Consider the following 19487-nt stretch of genomic DNA (forward strand, 5'->3'; position numbering starts at 1 on the left):
AGGGCTCTGTGCGTGTGACTGCCCGGGAGCAGGGCTCTGTGCGTGTGACTGCCCGGGAGCAGGGCTCTGTGCGTGTGACTGCCCGGGAGCAGGGCTCTGTGCGTGTGACTGCCCGGGAGCAGGGCTCTGTGCGTGTGACTGCCCGGGAGCAGGGCTCTGTGCGTGTGACTGCCCGGGAGCAGGGCTCTGTGCGTGTGACTGCCTGGGAGCAGGGCTCTGTGCGTGGCTGCCTGGGAGCAGGGCTCTGTGTGTGGCTGCCTGGGAGCAGAGCCCTATGGGTGACTACCCGGGAGCAGGGCTCTGTGCGTGGCTGCCTGGGAGCAGGGCTCTGTGTGCGACTGTAACTGCCTGGAAGCAGGGCTGTGTCTGACTGCCAGGTAGCAGAGCCCTATGGGTGACTACCCGGGGGCAGGGCTGTGCGTGTGACTGCCTGGGAGCAGGGCTCTGTGCGTGGCTGCCTGGGAGCAGGGCTGTGCGTGTGGCTGCCTGGAAGCAGGGCTGTGTCTGACTGCCAGGTAGCAGAGCCCTATGGGTAACTGCCTGGGAGCAGGGCTCTGTGTGTGGCTGCCTGGGAGCAGGGGTGTGTCTGACTGACAGGTAGCAGAGCCCTATGGGTGACTGCCTGGGAGCAGGGCTCTGTGCGTGGCTGCCCGGGAGCAGGGCTCTGTGTGTGACTACCCGGGAGCAGGGCTCTGTGTGTGGCTGCCCGGGAGCAGGGCTCTGTGTGTGGCTGCCAGGTAGCAGAGCCCTATGGGTGACTGCCCGGGAGCAGGGCTCTGTGTGTGGCTGCCCGGGAGCAGGGCTCTGTGTGTGACTACCCGGGAGCAGGGCTCTGTGTGTGGCTGCCCGGGAGCAGGGCTCTGTGTGTGGCTGCCCGGGAGCAGAGCCCTATGGGTGACTGCCCGGGAGCAGGGCTCTGTGTGTGGCTGCCAGGTAGCAGAGCCCTATGGGTGACTGCCCGGGAGCAGGGCTCTGTGTGTGGCTGCCCGGGAGCAGGGCTCTGTGTGTGACTACCCGGGAGCAGGGCTCTGTGTGTGGCTGCCCGGGAGCAGGGCTCTGTGTGTGGCTGCCAGGTAGCAGAGCCCTATGGGTGACTGCCCGGGAGCAGGGCTCTGTGTGTGGCTGCCAGGTAGCAGAGCCCTATGGGTGACTGCCCGGGAGCAGGGCTCTGTGTCTGACTGCCAGGTAGCAGAGCCCTATGGGTGACTGCCCGGGAGCAGGGCTCTGTGTGTGGCTGCCTGGGAGCAGGGCTCTGTGTCTGACTGCCAGGTAGCAGAGCCCTATGGGTGACTGCCCGGGAGCAGGGCTCTGTGTGTGGCTGCCCGGGAGCAGGGCTCTGTGTCTGACTGCCAGGTAGCAGAGCCCTATGGGTGACTGCCCGGGAGCAGGGCTCTGTGCGTGGCTCATTAACTAGTCTTGGGGAGAGGGAGCTGTCTCTCTAGTACTTGCCAGAACAGCAGAGATTGTCCAGTTGCCAAATGGCTTTCTTCGTTTTGTAAAAAGGCAGTGGCCACCTGAGCTGTAGGACCAGTTGGGTTGATACCAGAGTATCACTCTCATGACACTCTGGTCCTCATCGTAAAGCGTACATCGCTCTGGTGAGGACTCTGACCAGGGTCAATCGCTGGCCTGGGGGCCAGTGGAAGCCTCAAAGGGGCGGCTCAGACCTGCTCCTACTGTTACATTGGTGGTCACATGAGCCACTATCGCAGGACTGTGCTAGGAGTTTGCCAGCTAACGTTTCGGGGGCCTAAAATATACTCCAGTGCAGTAGTAATAGTTACTCGCCAGCTTTTGTCTGCCGGTAGAAGAGAGTACTTTGTGGAGCACTTTTAGGCTGTACTCGTAGGAATGAACAAGTGCATTACTTTGTGGGACAAGAGAGTCTTTGCAAAGTTTGACACTGAGGGTCTTGACTGTGGGCCCCAGAGGAGGAAACGGGTCGAGCCCTTCTGAGCTGCTGAGATCAAGCATTATTGGTACCAGAATCTCCCAGCAGTTCGCTTTATGTTGCACATGACAGGTGGGCAGGTGGGGTCGAGCCGTATGGTGAGACCTCAGCACTGAGGGGAGAGGAACGGGGGCCTAGGAGCACGCAGCCATCCAAGGACGGGAGGTACTGAGCCGGCATGGACTGAGTAAAGGCCGCACCGATCTCGGAGGGGGGTGTCTCACTCAGACGGGAGGCTGGGCAGGGGACCGTAGCCCGGTAACGGGAGGAGCCCCACAAGTCACTGAAGCATGTTCACAGCCATTCAGTGTGTAAGTCAGAGGCACACGGGCGGCCACAGCCTTAAACTTCTGTTGGTGATCTCCTGTAGCTCCCGAGCACCCTGCAGGCCTGCCAGTGCTTCTGCAGGGCAAGCTCAGCGCACGGCCCGTGATCTCCGGTAGCTCCCGAGCACCCTGCAGGCCTGCCAGTGCTTCTGCAGGGCAAGGGGGCATCCACGGCTCTCTCAGCGCACAGTCCGTGATCTACGGTAGCTCCAGAGCACCCTGCAGGCCTGCCAGCGCTTCTGCAGGGCCAGGGGGCGGCCAAGGCTCTCTCAGCGCATGGCCCACCCCAGCCCAGAGGGCAGGACCAGAGGACGCGGAGAATAGCGCACTCACCCAGATGGCATGACCAGCAACCAGGAGGGGTACCTGCTTAGCTCTCTGTGAATCAGTAGCGGACCTGTGCTGGCCTCAAAGTACCTTCAATTAACACAATTTTAATCTAGCTTCCCTGAGGCCTTTGCCATGAGCGGCCATGAGTTGGGACCAAGCTATAGGGGGTGCAGAACGTGCAGTCAGATTTGAAGAAGACTTTCCAGGGGCTGAGAGAAGAGCCTGGCTGCAAGAAGGTCATAGAGACCAGAGATCAGTTTCTGAGAATGGCCACACTGCACTAATTATGAATGAATGAGGAGGGGAGCAGGTCCATGCCCCTGCACCCTGCTGGGACTGGAGGCACTGTGGAATCTGGAGATGCATCCACAGGTGGGACCTCAGGAGAAGATATTATGCTGTGATGGTCCCCTCCGTCAGCTAATGAGGGGCGTCTAGGATGCTGGCACGCGCCCAGAGGGTGGTAAGGATTTTGCCAGAGGCCACACCAATAACTGGAAGAGCAGACTGGACATCCCTCTGTCTCAGGCGCATCGTCCTGCCTTCTCACTGTACTCAGAAGCCACCCGCCTAGAGCAGGAGAGGGTGTAAGCTGAGTTCATACGTTTGATTCATCATGACTCTCATGCATTCCAGGATAGCCTGGGCACCTCGGCCATCCTTAAGGGTCTTTAGGGCACCTCCTCAAGGGTCTTTAGGGCACCACGACCATCCTCAAGGATCTTTAGGGAATATCGACCATCCTCCAGGGTCTTTAGGTCTGCTTCCAATGCCATCATCTTTGCAGCCCTGGCAGGTCTTTCTATAGTGGGTTCTCATCAGCATCCCACATACACAAGCCTTCCCACCACCCACGAGTTACTTACCCTAGTGATTCGTTTGGGGCCAGGCAATCATTCAAGAGGGCTTTGAGACAGACTTTCTCCTCCTGGGATTGGAGTTGTGTTGTATTCAGTCGCCAAGTTCCCATCCTGGAAAGGGTCAGTTGGAGGCCCATGGTCCGCAGGATCACAGCACCTTCGGAATGACACCCAACCTGATTGTGCAAGCTGTGTACTGGTCAGGAAGGCATCTGGCCTAGATTCCAAGCCATCAGCAGCAGAGAAACAAGTACACTCTCTGTCTGGGGTGCAGGAACCACCGTAGGTCATGGAGAGAATGATCCACCACCAGATCACAGAGGTCGGCTCTGTCATTATCCCGTCTAGTATTGAGCCCTCCAGCTTTAGCCAGGAAAGGATCCAACATCAAGTTCCAGTCTCCGCCAATAATGACTTTTGGAGACACAAACTCAACCAGAAGTCAATGTACCCTGCTATCAAGAACTTTTTGTCCCCTCGGTGTAGATACACTCGACGATCACAGTCTCGCCAGAGACCCTTATAGATGCAAAATGGTCCGGCTCATCAGACCATGTTTGTTGAACGTGAGCCAGCAGCCGCCTTAGAAACAGGAGGGCTGCCCCAATCTTCCTGGAGGGAGTTGACGAGACAGGGTGGAGCTCAAGGATTCATCACACGAGAAAATAACCTTTCCAACCCAGTCGCACTCGAGTTTCGCAGATTCTGTCACCCTGAAGTGGGTTTCTTGCATAAGAACGATATGGGGCCGTCTGGCACCAAAGTAAGCCAAGGTTTCTTATGTTTAATGGAACGGGTCATGCAGTCACATTCAAGGACCAGACTCTCATGTTCACTGTGCAGTGGTGAGCCATGGGGTGCCCCCAGGCAGGGGCAGGGCAGACAGAAGGGGAGGAATACATCCAGAAAGGAAGTATTTCAACAGAGCCGGGTCAAAGGGCCAATGGTGCGCAAGTGTCCGAGCCATAGAGGTCAGTTGAAGGAAGTCCTCAGGAATCTGGGAGAACAGTAGCATTGGGAGTTAACAGGGCACTCAGAAGGAGGAGGATGAACCATGCCACATCGACCTGGGGACCATGAAGGGAAGAGGGAACCCCATGGTCTGCTTCCCAGCCACATCTTCATCAATCACTGGTTATGAATTGTGCGATTTATCCCTATCCAGTGTTCAGGATTCTTGTTGGTGGTCTCTGTTCAAGTCTCTGCTCCGACCAGAAACCTTTGAATGCAGCATCTGGGGGGGCATCAGGTCAGGGCATTCTCCAAACGGGGTGTTGTATCTCAGCCTCTTCCAGCCAGAGTTCCAGTTCAGTCGGATCACGAAACTCCTTTGTCTTGTCATTGATGGTGACCAACATAACCACCGGTTCCAGCAGTCCAAAGGAGAGGTCTAGTGTCCGAAGTGCCAGACAAAGGCCCAGAAACTTTTTTCCGGATAATGTGTGTCTTGTAGGAAAAATCCACAGTGAAAGGAATATTGCAGCCATGAAATTGATAAGGACTATGTTTCCTGGCTGCAGAGAGGATCCCCCTCGCTTGCGGATGCTGGAAGACACAGGCAATGATCTGGCGGGAACCTGGTCGAGTGGTTGTAGAATGTGCCACAGTCTGATGCGCCCACTCAGATTCCAAAGGAACCAGGCCCAGCAACTTCAGGATAAAGGTGTGAAGAAACAGTGGGACTTTCCAGGAGTCTTCTGCCTCTAGGATGCCAAAAACATGGAATTTATTCCTGCGACTGCTGTCCTCTAAATCCATGGCTTCTTGATGTTCATACTAGAGGGTTTGAGAGAAGTACAGGACAAAGTCCTCGGTCCTCCTTATGGAGGTTACACTGAAGAACCCAATACATCATTATATTTTTAAGAGGCGATTGCATGACCCCGATTGTTGCAGGTGCATCGGTTTGTCTGTCCCTGGCAACCATTCCTTTGTACGAGAAAATAATCATAGTAATCTCTCACTGAAAGCCAGAGGAAGGAACCCCAGAACACTGCTCTCAGTGCTGGTGGATGTGGCACAGAAAGGTTTATGGAAAAGTTAATGTTTTGCTGAGGACAGATTCAGAGAAGTCTAATCATGTGGAGGCGCATTAATGAACATATTACATATCCCACCCATGAGATAAGGCTTGGGCAGTGGGTCTCAGATCATCGCTGGACAGAAGTGTCTTGGTGGTCCCCGGGGTCACAGCTGATGATGGCCACAGATTGGGCTAATCAGCTGATTTCATTCTCTTGTGTAAAGCGAGAGAGTTTACCTTGTACATTATTTTATGCAACATAGCACTTTTTTTAGATTTGCCCGCCAGGGCTTAGTAAACCTGCTGCTGGGCTCGTGGTTGTGTGGAAGTAAGCTTTACGTTGTTTCAGTTTCACCTGCCAGGCAGTCACCCAGTTTTCATTTTAGCTATGTACTACTCAATGCAGTAAATGGATAAATGATTATGTATTTATAAACAGATCTGGGTATCACCTGCACGTTGGTGGTAAGACAAGCCAGGGGTTTGTAAGAACTCTGCGAATGATTTCACATACAAGGTAACATGGCGGGGTTGCTATCGATTCTGGAGGAGCTTTGTATGGTGTGAGAACATGTAGCTCCAAGCAACTTGACAGCGATCACCCAGTTAAGTCATCAGTGAAACAGCTCCCCTGTATCATCCTGTGTGTACTGTGTCATCTTGTGTGTTCAGTTTCCTTATGTGTCCTGTGACTGCTTACTGATTCTGTGGCATCCCATGTGTGTTCAGTTTCCTCATGTGTGTTTCGTGACTGCATACTGATTATGTGTCTTCCTGTGCGTGGTCTGTGTCATCTCGTGTGTGTTCTGTTTCTTCATGTGTCTTCCTTAACTGCTTACTGATCCTTACTGATCCTGTGTCTGCCTCTGTGTCTGCCTCTGTGTGGTCTATGTCATTCCGGGTGCTTCTTCATGTGTGTTTCTTGACCACTTATGGATTCTGTCTCCTCCCGTGTGCAGTATATCTCTTCCAGTGCATGTTTTGTGACCAAGTCTTGCTGCCTGTCGTCTGAAGTGAGTGAGTGGTCTGTGTCATCCTGTGTGTGGTCTGTATCTTCCCATGTGTGCTTTGACTGCTTATGGACTCTTTGTATTCCTGTGTGTGTTCTGTTTCTTCATGTGTGTTCCTTAACTGCTTAATGATCCTGTGTCATCCCGTGTGCTTCTTCATGTGTGTTTCTTGACTGCTGATAGACTCTGTGTCGTCCAGTGTGCAGTCTTTCGCTTCCAGTGCATGTTTTGTGACCAAGTCTTGCTGCCTGTAGTCTGAAGTGGGTGAGTGAGTGGGTGGCTGCTGGCTAGATGGATGGACGAACAGATGGATGAATAGACACAGGTTCTGGTGTAGCCAGGGAGAGACCTCCCACCAGCAGCACTCACCTGCGGAGCCTCCTGCCAGCACCTGCTGGGCTGCCTCTGTCCCCAGGCTCACACCTTTAGCCGGCATCTTGTCGAGATGGGCAGAATGAGAGGGCAGCAGAGGGAAAGAGAATGAGGAGGAGGAAAAGCAGAGGGAGAAGAGAGGAGGAACGAGGTAAAAAGAAGAGAGGCCAAAGAGAAAAAGAAGACAAGGAAGTCAAGAGCCAAAAGAAAAGAAGGTGAAGGCTGGGAGAGGGCAGGAGAGGTGAAGGGAGAAATATGGAGGAAGAGGAGAAAGGATGGAAGGAAGGGAGGGATGTGGCAAGGGAACGCAGAGGCACAACAGAAGAAAAAGAAGAAAAGGTGCAAGAGCCGTGGAGACGGGCCACAAGGAGGCCGGGGAGGTCTTCTCTCCAACAGCAGGGAGGGCACTCAGGGGGAGGCAGCCTGATCCCGGGTCGTCTACCTGTGAAAGAAACAACACGTTTCAGCCTCTGCCCCTTCCTTCTGCAGCACATCACCAGGCGACGAACACTTCCCTACACGCACTGTCGTGACACATGATGTCAGTTGAGAAGTTACAAGTGTTGTTAGCAATGCTATGACTTCACGTGCTGTAAGTGATGTTTAGTATGAAGGGTACAACCGGTGCACAGTAGAGCAGTGAGTTGTAGACAGTGTAGCATAGCGAGTGAGGAGACAAGACTGGTGCATGACTTATTTGAAGTTGGTGTGCAAATTATAAATTAAAGTTATAGTTATAACTTATGTTTTCTAATGTTTCTACCGTTTCTTCGGTTTGTATAGTGTTGGACCTGGCTCTTTTACAGGGTCATTCCCAAGACTTTTTGCCTTTTTCCTCCTTGTTTTTCTGACCCTTGCTGGCTGACGTTATGACTGAGCACTTTACCACTTCTAATCAGTGCTCAGGTGCATGTGCTGTCCCTTGTAAAATTGGCATGATTGGCATAATTAATTTACCTGTAAGTCCGTTGTACAGTGGTATCTCTATACCCAGGGCCTGTAAATGAAACACTACTAGTGGGTCTGCAGCGCTGCTTGTGCCACCCACAGAAGTAGCCTTTCAAACCTGTCTCTGGCCTGCTAGCGCAGAGCCTGCGTGCACAGTTTTCTGCCACAGGGACCTGGCATCTAAACTTACTTGCCAGGCCCAGAACTCCCCGTTGACTACATGTAGGTCACCCCTAAGGTAGGCCCTAGCTAGCGGTTTGGGCAGGGTGCCATGTATGTAGAAGGCAGGACATATGCCTAGTAGCGTGGCCCGTCCTGGTAGTGACAAACAGCCTATTTGGTTTCTCACTGCTGTGTGTGCTGCCTTCTCATAGGATTGCATTGGAAATGCCCTAACATATGTCTAGGGGGTATTGTCTGATTTATGAGGGGGAGCGTAGGCATGTTTGGTATGATTGTAATGGTAGTAAGAAATGCTGCTTAGCGGTGTAGGTGTATTTTTATTGCTATTACAGAAATGGCATTTCGTGAAAGTGAGCATTTCTCTGTGCTTATGACTCTGGTGTTTTGCCGCACAACTCCAATCCACGTCTGGGCAGACTGACAGTTGGGCTTTGTGCTTACTTTTCAGACAGCCTGTACACAGGGAGGGTGGAGGTGTCACAGAGGGGCATCTACATATTGTATGATCTTCCAGAGAGAGGCTGTGCACTGGCCTCGCACAATAGGGTCGTTTACCCCCAACTGATGTTTGGAGCCTGTGCTGGAGGGGAGAAGGGGCACTCCCAGAACCAGTTGTAACTGGTTGAAACCCCCTCTCCTCCTCATTGGGAAACACACAGAAAATTGAGTATAAGTACAGGGGTATTTTTCCCACAATTTAGACATCTTTGGGACAAAAAACATAGTTGGAACTGGATACATAAGGCTGCTGGGAGGGCTCACCAGGGACCGCCATGGGCTGCTGCTGTTGTGCTGACCTGTGACCCACAGGAGGAACTGCCACTGTTTGCATCCACTTTGTGCTGGCCTGTTGCTGGGCCCCACTGCCCTGTGCTCCACTTTGTATCTCCTAGGGATTGGGTGCTGTGGCCTCTGCCTCCCTTCATACCTCTGCTCTTCAACGCAAAGGAGTGCTGTGCCCTGATTACAGAGGGCACAAGGAGCACTTTTTTTTTTATTAATCCCTTTGGGCATTTAGAGAAGCGCTTAGCTGTGTTCTCCAAACACGCCTGGAGAAGTGCTTTGCCGTTTCCCCCAGAACGCGCCTGGAGGAGTGCTTTACGGGGCCCTGAGAGGGAGAATCACCGCTGTGACCTGGATTATTCGAGCGCATCTGAAAAGTGCGTCTTCTCGTGCCCCCGGGGCACAAAGCGGTAAAGAGTGGAGCAACCATGCTCCCAACAGTACCCATGGGGCACGGGAAGCCGTCGAGAGGCACCCCTGGGGAACAGACCGGCACCTCTTTTGGTGCGCTTTCACCGTAGCGACCCGGGAAGAGCTCAGGAGCTGTACGCGCACCATATCGAGAAGGAAAGCCTCAATGGAGGCTCCTCGCCCCCTTAGCGAAACATAGATCGCGGGCGGGTGGAAGCCTCATCGGAGGCCCCCGCACCATCTGATCCCTCTGTTTTCCCCTTGGCGGGGTTTTGGCAATAATCCCCACTCTTTGGGAGGGGTCCGTAGTGGCCTGGGAGCCTCCCAAGAGATCGCAGGCGCCAGGAGGGGCCCGATATAAAATCAGGAGGGGGTGCATGTGGCGCCCCTCCACCCTAACATCAGCGTGAGGCCCCTGTGGAGCGCTAGGGGGCCCCCTTTATGCTTCATGGCACTGGGAGTTCCTTATCCTCGTAGAAACAGGCACTCTTTTGCAAGACATAGGATTTCCCAATGGTCCTACTATGGGAATTATTGAATAATATGTTTTCCTGTCTCTTCTGCTAATGAGCTATATTGGGTTGCTTATGTTCCTTTTATGGGCTTTCTATGCCACTATGTGTTGATGACCTGCCATATGTTTTGTAATGTTCCTGATATGGGCACGTATGCTATTTTTTGTGATTAGTGCAATTATTTCTTTACTGTGATTCCTGACTACTGCTTATGTTGCAGAATTCTGAGTACTTATGTGTTCTAATGTGACAACTGCTTAATCTTGCAGAGTATTAGTAACTTGTGTAATGCTCTGACAACTGCTAAGGTAGCAGGGATTTACTGACATGTAATGTTTGGCCTAATTATGTTTTGTGCAATACAGTTTATTTTTACATAGCTCAGTGTTGGGTTTACTTTATGGTGTACATATTGGGTCATGTGTGTTGTGCAAACGCTTTAAACATTGCTTCCGGGTTAGGCCTGACTGCTCATTCCAAGCTACCAAGAGGGTGAGCAGGGGTTATCTTGGAGGTGTAACTCCCTTACCCTGACTAGAGCGGGTGGGTTCTGCCTGGCTTAGGTGCATACCCTAGCCAACCAGAAACCTCATTTCTAACATATGGAAAGAAGAAAAGTTTAGAGAAAGAGAGAGAGTAAGAGAGAGAGAGAAAGAGAGTGTGAGTGTGTGTGTGAGAGATACAGAGAGAGGGAGAGAGAGAGAGAAAACACAGAGCACTAGCCCTGGGTGTTAAACAGAAGCGAGAAGGATGTAATCCTACAATCTTTCAACTGTACAATATGTAATCCTGTGCTCGAATCCAGGCTTCCTCACTTGACCAGATTGTTTTCCACTGCCTACCGCTTTATTTCTCTATGCATCTTTTCCCTTAACTAACTAGTTTCAGACCACACTGAAGTAATTCAGTACCAGGATATGTTCTCTACAAAAACCTCACATACATAGAGTTAGTATAAAACAGCGTTACTTCACGTTCAAGAACAATATAGGGTTTATAAATAGATAAGATGACACGTGGACGCATTTTGGGTAACTTGTGGCAAACTCGTCTGGACATGGGGCTCTTCTTGAATGGTTCATGTTTAGATTATATTACTTGTCACTCCGTTCAGTGACACAATCAAACATACTTAACTGAGACATTGAAAATTGTTGTGTACATTTTTCCTTTAAGTCTTTATTACGTTTTGTTTGACCTGCCAGCTCTTAACGTGGTTTCCCCTGTCTTTTTGGCTTCTGACCTCCTGTTATGATCCTGCGCTGAACTTCATTTTTGCTGGTGTTATTACTCTAGGCACCCTACCCCTGCTGACCAGTGCAAGGGCTCTGTGTCAAAAATGTATTGCTTTGACTGAAGCAGAGAACAAACCCCCTAAGCACCTTGAGACCCTTACAGGTGAGTAATTGTGCTTTACAAACTGATTGATTGATTGGGCTCTCCGTGACATGCTGCTGATGGGCCTGTAAATCAAATGCTGCTAATGGGCCTGCAGCACTGGTTGTGCCACCCACATGAGTAGTCCTGTAAACAGGGCTCAGACCTGCCACTGCAGCGTCTATGTGTGCAGTTTTAAACTGCCATGTCGACCTGGCAAGTGCACTCACTTGCCAAGCCTAAATTTTACCTTTTACTGCATATACGTCACCCCTAATGTAGGCCCAACCCAGCCCCATGGACAGGGTGCACTGTATTTAACAGGTATGACAAGTACTGGTGTTTTTTACATGTCCTGATAGTAAAATACTGCTAAATTCTGTTTTCACTATTGCAAGGCCTATCTCTCCTATAGGTTAACATGGGGATCGCCTTGATATATCCTTTAAGTGCAATTTCCAATTGGGAGAAGATAGAGATGTGGAGTTTGGGGTCTCTGAACTCAAAATTTAAAAATACATCTTTTGGTGAAGTTGTTTTTTAAATTTCAAATTTGAGAATGCCACTTTTAGAAAGTGGGCATTTTCTTGCTTAACCATTCTGTGCCTCTGCCTGGCTGTGGGACATGTCTTGGTCAGCATGACAGGCTGTTTGTGAATTCACTCTTGACAGTCACACAAAGAGAGATGCAGTGTGTCCTGCCTATCCTGATGGGTCTTCCTGGGCTAGAGTGGAGGGAGGAGCTGACACTTGCACCTGAATAGGGCTGTCCACTATTCTTACACAAAGCAGTCTCCAATCCCCTGTAGTGTGTCTGGGGCCAGGGCAGGAAAGGCAGGTTGTATGCACTACAAAGACTTCCCTTGGACATTTGCCTACTTCAAAGGCAGAAATGATTATAAGTATTGGACCACTGAGACCACAACTTTAGAATCCTTCTGGACTTAGGATAGTCTGCGAGAAAGAAGAGCTGGATGCTGTAGGAGAGACTGCCACTACTCTGCCTGTTGCTTTGTTGTGCTGCCTGCTGCTTCTGTCCTAGGAGTGAAAGGACTAGACTCTGCTTTCTAAATCCTGCTTTCCATGGTTCTCCAAGGGCTTTAACTGAGCTTGCCTCCTGTTAGAAGCCTCAGGGACATCAAAGACTTCATCTGCCAGTGTCTCGACTCTTGTGCTGAGAGTCCTGACTTGCCAATTGGTGCCAAATCCAGTCTCTGGAAGTGGAAACTGCAGTTCCGAGGAAGAAAATCCACACATTGAATCGCAGCTGCTAAAAAGTGATACATGGCCTGGCTTGCAGCAGAAGAATCGACATAGTGCCTGCCTTGCGGTGGAAGGACTGACGCTGCACCTGTTCCATCGCGGCTATATCATCACAGTGCGCCTGGATTTTCCCACGCATTGTCCCTGGGCATCATTCACATCGACCCCCACAACATAGCAAGGAACTGAGGCTGCGTGACTAGAAACTGACGCATCACTTCCCCTGCCAGTAAGGAAACAACGCATCACCTCCCCTGCCAGTAAGGAAACAATGCATCACCTCCTCTGCCAGTAAGGAACCGAAGCATCACCTCTTCTGCGAGGAGAGAATCAATGCCTCACCTCCCATGTCAATAAGAAACTGACACATCACCTCCCCTGCGCAGTAAGGAATCAACACATCGCTTTGTTTTCCATCGCCTCACCTCCTCTATGGCCCACATCGTCTTTGTTTTTGACACATCTCAGGTACTGTGTGTTGAAAAGAGATAACCATTGATTGTGTGTGTTCCCCCCCCTTCCTCCCCCGGCTAGAGTGAGGGTTCCAACATGGCCAAGGTGCAAACCACTGCCAACTACAGGCCCTGTTTCTAACTTTTTTTTATATATTTGCTGCCTGGTTTATATCTTTTGATAGCTCAGTTTGTGCTTTGTCTCTTAGCTGACCTTCCCCTAAGGCTGTCCATGTCTCCCCCAGCCCCCAAAAATTAGATGCATCCTACATCCCTATTACAGGTCTTCTCCATTGTCCTTACTTTTTTCCTGATCAGCAGTTACCCTCCTTTATCATGCAGGCTCTGACTGCAGGAGATCCGCAGGCCAACATCCTGAATCTGAGCTCCAGGAGCATCAGGCCTCTGCAGGACCATGGGTAGCCCTGGTACTGTGGTCTCAGGCAGCTTCCTCTCACCTCTTAGCTACCTGATGGCAGCAGTGATGGATATTGGCTCCTTACTAGGCTAAGAGGGTGTGGACCTGCATTGGATAATATCTTACAGATAGAATAATACATCCCGCATTGTTGGGTGTGGGGTACAAACAACACTGGAGAAGATCACGTGGGCAGAATAGCACTGTGCCCATTGTTGGCTGTGGAGTGTGGTTTCCAGTGTTATCTGCTAATGGAAACTTATTTCAATACCTGCTCTCTAAACCATTCTACCCACCTGAAGTGCAGACAGCACCACTGGCATCTCTACACACTTGCACTTCCTCAGTGAAGCAAAGGCTGGGCATGGCATATGCCCACTGTTCTCGAACACACTCGAGCAGCAAAGCCCTCTGTGCAGAACAGTACCGAACAAAACCACCCTCTTGGCAAAGACAAGTCACTGCAAGGCACACACCCAAGACACATCGGCTCTGTACTGCAGCCTGTTTAATACTAATGTGACGGCTCAGTGAACTAAAGTAGCTGCTGTGGGGATCTCTTGTACTCCAGTCCTGCTGCAAGCACTCTCCTTTTCACCCTCGAGGTCGATAAAATGAGTACCATTATGTCGGGTAACATTAAACACCTGTTATAGTGACCCAGAACTCCCTGCAGGAACGTTGGGTAAGTAAATATACGTTATGTTACTATAGCTCAGTGGAGTGAGCGCTCACCTGAGGAGCTTTAACAAGTCTGCAGGATACAGGTTTGTTTCCCGTGGACCAGGATGCACCTTTCTTCCTTCATCACATGTTAAAATAGATACACTCAGTCGATCATAGAGGATGTATGTGCATTGCTCCTCAGGGCACACATAGGCTTCCGATAGGTGTCACATAGATGTTAAATTTGTATGTGTGACTGTCTAGGGCCACCGAGAGTGGGTCTCAGTAGCCAAGCTTCACATTCTTACAGACCGTGCTCTGGAGCCTTCCTTCTTACCACCGTCAACCTGTGCCACAGGTAATGCTGCCTCCAGCATCCTCCCCCTGGACCCCCGGGTCTCTGCACCAACTATATAGTGCCTGCCTTCTTACCACCACTGACACACCTGTGCTACAGGTAATGCCAACTCCAGCACCCCCTGGGCCTCCGTACAGACTCTGGTGCCTTCCTCCTTACCTCTGCCGACAGACCTGTGCCACAGGTAATGCCACCTCCACCAACCCTCTGCACAGGCTGTAGTGCCTTCCTCCTTGTCACCACCGACACACCTGTGCCACAGGTAACGTCACCTTTACCAAACCTTAGACCTCTGCACAGGCTCTGGTGCCTTCCTTTTTACCAATCCGCCACGCCATGTGCCACAGATATCGTCGCCTCCAGCCCCCCAAGAGCCTTCGCACAGGCTCTAGTGCCTTCCTTTTACCACCGCTGCCACACCTGTGCCACAGGCAGTGTCACCTCCAGCTCCCCAAGAGCTTTCACACAGGCTCTGATGCCTACCATCACCAACACATTTATGCCAAAAGTAATGCCACCTCCAGCACCCCTCTGAACCTCCACCCAGGGTATGGTGCTTTCCTTCTTACCACCACTGGCACACCTGTGCCACAGGTAATGTCACCTCCAGCTCCCCAAAAGCCTTTTCACAGGCTCTGGTGCTTCCTCCTTAACATCGCCAACACACCTATGCCACAGGTAATGCCACCTCCAGCAAGCCATGGGCCTCCACACAGGCACTGGTGCCTTCCTTCTCAACACTGTGGACATACCTGCGCCACAGGTAACGTCCCCTCTACCAACCCCTGGGTGTCCGCACAGGCTCTGCTGCCTTCCTCCTTACCACCACTGACACACCTGTGCCACAGGTAACGCTCCCTCTACCAACCTCTGGGCCACTGCACAGGCACTGGTGCCTTCCTTCTCAACACTGCAGACATATCTGTGCCACAGGTAACGTCACCTCCAGCACCCCCTGGGCCTCCGCACAGGCTTGGTGCCTTTCGGCTTGCCATTACTGACACCCCTGTGCCACAGGTAACGCCTCCTCAAGCACCCCCTGGGCCTCTGCAAAGGCTCTATGGTGCCTTTATCTTTACCACCGCCAACACATATGTACCACAGGTGACACCACCTCCAGCATCCCCAGGGTCTCTGCACAGGCACTGTTGCCTTCCTCCTTACCACTGCCAACACAACTGTGTCACAGGTAAAGTCTCTAAAGCAGAACACGAAGGGCTTCATTATACATCCATCTCTTCATCCATGTATCTATCCATCCATGCATCCATCAACCTCTACTCTTCCAGATCAGTAACAACATCAAGGTTGGAAGCCAAACGTCACTCACTGCTGAGACTTATTCAATGCTGATCGAAGATGAGTGAAACTAGCCTGTGATTTTGTGGATTGTGAAGGAGGAGGTGGCTTTGTGAAAGGCGCAGGTGGGTATGGTTAGGGTATGTAATTCAACGTGACTCTCTCTGGTGGTCAGGACCTGCTTCTTTGTGTGCAGTTTACCGATCTGGCCTGACAGCTGAGGCACATTTTATGCACCCTCGTCCTGGAATAACATATCCTTAACCTTTGATTCTTTCATTGAATTTCAATGTTTTTTATTTTGAATAAAAAAATGATTTTAAATTGTGACGTTTGCTGTCCTTGAGTGAAGTCTCTAAGAGTGTAGAACAGAAGAGTGTTGTAAAGCGTAGTGTCCCACAGCGGCGCTGCAGAGTAGAGCGGACTGCCCCACAGCAGCGCTGCAGAGTAGAGCGGACTGTCCCGCAGCGGCGCAGCAGAGTAGAGCGGACTGTCCCACAGCAGCGCTGCAGAGTAGAGCGGACTGTCCCACAGCAGCGCTGCAGAGTAGAGCGGACTGTCCCGCAGCGGCGCAGCAGAGTAGAGCGGACTGTCCCGCAGCGGCGCAGCAGAGTAGAGCGGACTGTCCCGCAGCGGCGCTGCAGAGTAGAGCGGACTGTCCCGCAGCGGCGCTGCAGAGTAGAGCGGACTGTCCCGCAGCGGCGCTGCAGAGTAGAGCGGACTGTCCCGCAGCGGCGCTGCAGAGTAGAGCGGACTGTCCCGCAGCGGCGCAGCAGAGTAGAGCGGACTGTCCCGCAGCGGCGCTGCAGAGTAGAGCGGACTGTCCCGCAGCGGCGCTGCAGAGTAGAGCGGACTGTCCCGCAGCGGCGCAGCAGAGTAGAGCGGACTGTCCCGCAGCGGCGCTGCAGAGTAGAGCGGACTGTCCCGCAGCGGCGCTGCAGAGTAGAGCGGACTGTCCCGCAGCGGCGCAGCAGAGTAGAGCGGACTGTCCCGCAGCGGCGCAGCAGAGTAGAGCGGACTGTCCCGCAGCGGCGCAGCAGAGTAGAGCGGACTGTCCCGCAGCGGCGCAGCAGAGTAGAGCGGACTGTCCCGCAGCGGCGCAGCAGAGTAGAGCGGACTGTCCCGCAGCGGCGCAGCAGAGTAGAGCGGACTGTCCCGCAGCGGCGCAGCAGAGTAGAGCGGACTGTCCCGCAGCGGCGCAGCAGAGTAGAGCGGACTGTCCCGCTGCACGCTGCAGAGTAGAGCGGACTGTCCCGCAGCGGCGCTGCAGAGTAGAGCGGACTGTGGCACAGTGGAATGGCGTAGAGTGGAGTGATGTAGAGTGTAATAGAATGGAGTGTGTTAATTAAAACAGACGTAGTGTGAAAGTGTGGGAACAGATGGAGATATAATGTGGCAAGAATATACATGATGATGTGTAAATGGTAGTTTTAGCACTATGTCTAAATAGTACAAGTAGTGATAAAGTTATAAACTTAAAAAAAAAAAATTGTTATATATTGTGCTGTGGTATACTGCAGTAAGTACACAGTATTGTGCGGTACATGTGGATAAGAAGTCGGTATGTGATTGGCTAATGGCTGTGTTTACTAAAGGTAAAGGACCACCACATAGTTTTTATCACAGTTTTACTGTGGTCTGTGTTTCACTGCGTTCTGGGTTAGGGTCCTATATGTTAGGTTTTATTGCTGTTCTGCTATTACCAATGTTTTAAGTGGTAAAAGGTAGAGAATTTCATTTATCATTTTCTATATATTTTTATAGCAGTCTAGGAAGAACAGTTTTTTTTTTTTTTAAAGTAGCACTGTGATTTGCAAGTATTACCCCGCTACTCTGTAGACATTTTAGGAGCATATTTAAATATGTAACAAATAGAAAATGCACTTTAAAAAAAATACAGCGTATTACAGTATATTTGTAATTATTTAACTTTTTTTCAATTTTGGATTTTTGGTACTGTGGTACTCTTGAGATATTCTGTATATATTTTTTAAAATAGATAGAAAATATTTTTCCTGCCTATTAGCACTTTACTGAAGTGGTAACAGGTAGGAGAGAAAGACCAAACCTACTATTTACCCAGATCTGAAGGCATAATGCAGAGCACAGCCAAACTTTACCTATAAAACATCATTCGTAAAGACTGTCATTAGCCAATCACCTTGTGACTTGTCATCCCTATGTACAGTGATATTACTGTGAAATACCGTGACAACAGATTTCACTGAATTAAAATGCCATATAGCTTAAGAAATCCTTATCTTACTTACATGTCACACCCAAAAGAATCATCTGCGCACCATAGTGTCTAATCCTGCCCAATTTCATATAAATCCGTTCAGGCATTTTGGAACTATGTTTAATACAAAAAGCCTATGTGAAATACAGTGCGGTCAAAACTGTTTTGGGACCCCTTTTTTCTATGCGTCTTCTTCCCCAATCACTGCAAGCCTGTGTATCATTCGGTTATACTGAAGGACGAGCAGGTTTGCAAAGTTTCCTCAAATAGGCGCAAAGTTACTAAGGGGCAAACTTCAGAGGAATTCCTATCTCTGGTAACCCTGTCCCTCTGTTACAGACCGCCACTCTGATATATAAATCATGAACCTTCAAGACATTTTCAAAACTAGTGTCCTGGTCACTTCAGCTGCTGTCTGCAAGGTTTCGGTGTGATCCATGAAGCGGGGACCGAGAAATATTGGGAGTCTCAAAACGTGTTTTCCCCCCATGCAATTTCCCATAGGGATTTTTGACACAACTACAGTCCCACCCGCTAAATGGATTTAAACCAAATTTAGCAGAAATGTAGACCTTGGTCCAGAAAGATCTCTTTTTGTGACTTCGTGTAAATCTGTTCAGCAGTTTTGGAGTTATTAAAGGAAAAGGATACACAGATATCTTGGGATATTGTGTTTTGCTGTTTTGTGGTACCACTGTCCAAACAAACCTATGGAAAATGCATGGGGACAATGCGTTATGGGACCCTCCTCCTTCTTCTCAGCCCCTACTTAATGGATCACATTGAAACTTGTGGAACGCAGCTGAAAGAGTAAACCAAAAAAATGTGTTCCTATGGAAACATACTCCTAACTATAACTAACTGTGTGTGGAGATATATATATATATATATACACACACACACACTATATACATATATATATATATATATATATATATATATTTACTTTAAAAAAAAAAGTTACAAAGGCGTTATAGTTAGGCTCACGTTTTAAGCGGAAACAACCATACAAATTCAACTATTATAGACACAGTTATCTCAAGTAACTATAACTCGTGCCCTAAGGTAACTGCAACTCACACCACCAAATGTTACTTCAAATATTACAATTATATTATCAAAGATGTTATCAAATATGCCATGAGTGCCATAATTTGTGGGGTAATTAGCAGTGCATGGCGAGGGTGCAAGTGTAGTTACCTTAGGGAACGAGTTATAGTTACTTGAGATAACTCCAACTGTAACAGGTGAATTTCTATGGCTTTGTACTTTTAAAATGTGAGCCTAACTATAGCGTCCCTGTAACCTTTGTTTTTTTAAGTGAATTTTTATGTTTTTTCTAATTCTATTTCGTACCTATAACGTCCCTGTAACCTTTTTTTAGTGAATTTTTATGGTTTTTTTTTTTTTTAATCATAAAGTCATTTTCATCACTGTTTGTTAATCCAACCACTGCTGAGCATGGCCAAAGGCCATGCACGGCAGTGGTTGGCCGCAGGGCCTGGACTGAAGTCAGGCCTTGCTGCCAACCCCTATACCAACCCAACCACACGCTGTGCACAGCCTTTGGCCATGCGCAGCAGGGGCTGGCCGCAGGGCCTGGCCAGTGGTCAGATGCAGCAGCCAACCCCACAGTGCACGTGGCCTTTGGTCGTGTACAGCGGGAGTGGCCGCAGTCTGTTTCTCTAGGTGTGAGAATGGGT

The 19487-nt window shown here is 50.3% G+C and overlaps 1 protein-coding gene across 3 annotated transcripts in view; it reads right to left on the bottom strand.

Annotated features, from left to right (window-relative positions):
- SLC25A21 (solute carrier family 25 member 21) overlaps positions 1–19487 on the bottom strand; it is a 688489-nt gene that overhangs the window by 665227 nt on the left and 3775 nt on the right. For 2 of the 3 annotated variants that reach the window (XM_069209141.1, XM_069209143.1), the window contains exon 1: positions 6870–7073. In XM_069209141.1, coding sequence (XP_069065242.1) covers positions 6870–6936 — 67 coding nt within the window. In that variant the 5' untranslated portion in view covers positions 6937–7073. Of the gene's footprint in view, positions 1–6869; positions 7315–19487 lie in introns of those variants that run through there. The other variant, XM_069209140.1, reaches the window with a different exon arrangement.

Source organism: Pleurodeles waltl, chromosome 9, assembly GCF_031143425.1.
Source record: "Pleurodeles waltl isolate 20211129_DDA chromosome 9, aPleWal1.hap1.20221129, whole genome shotgun sequence".
Classification (NCBI taxonomy): domain Eukaryota; kingdom Metazoa; phylum Chordata; class Amphibia; order Caudata; family Salamandridae; genus Pleurodeles; species Pleurodeles waltl.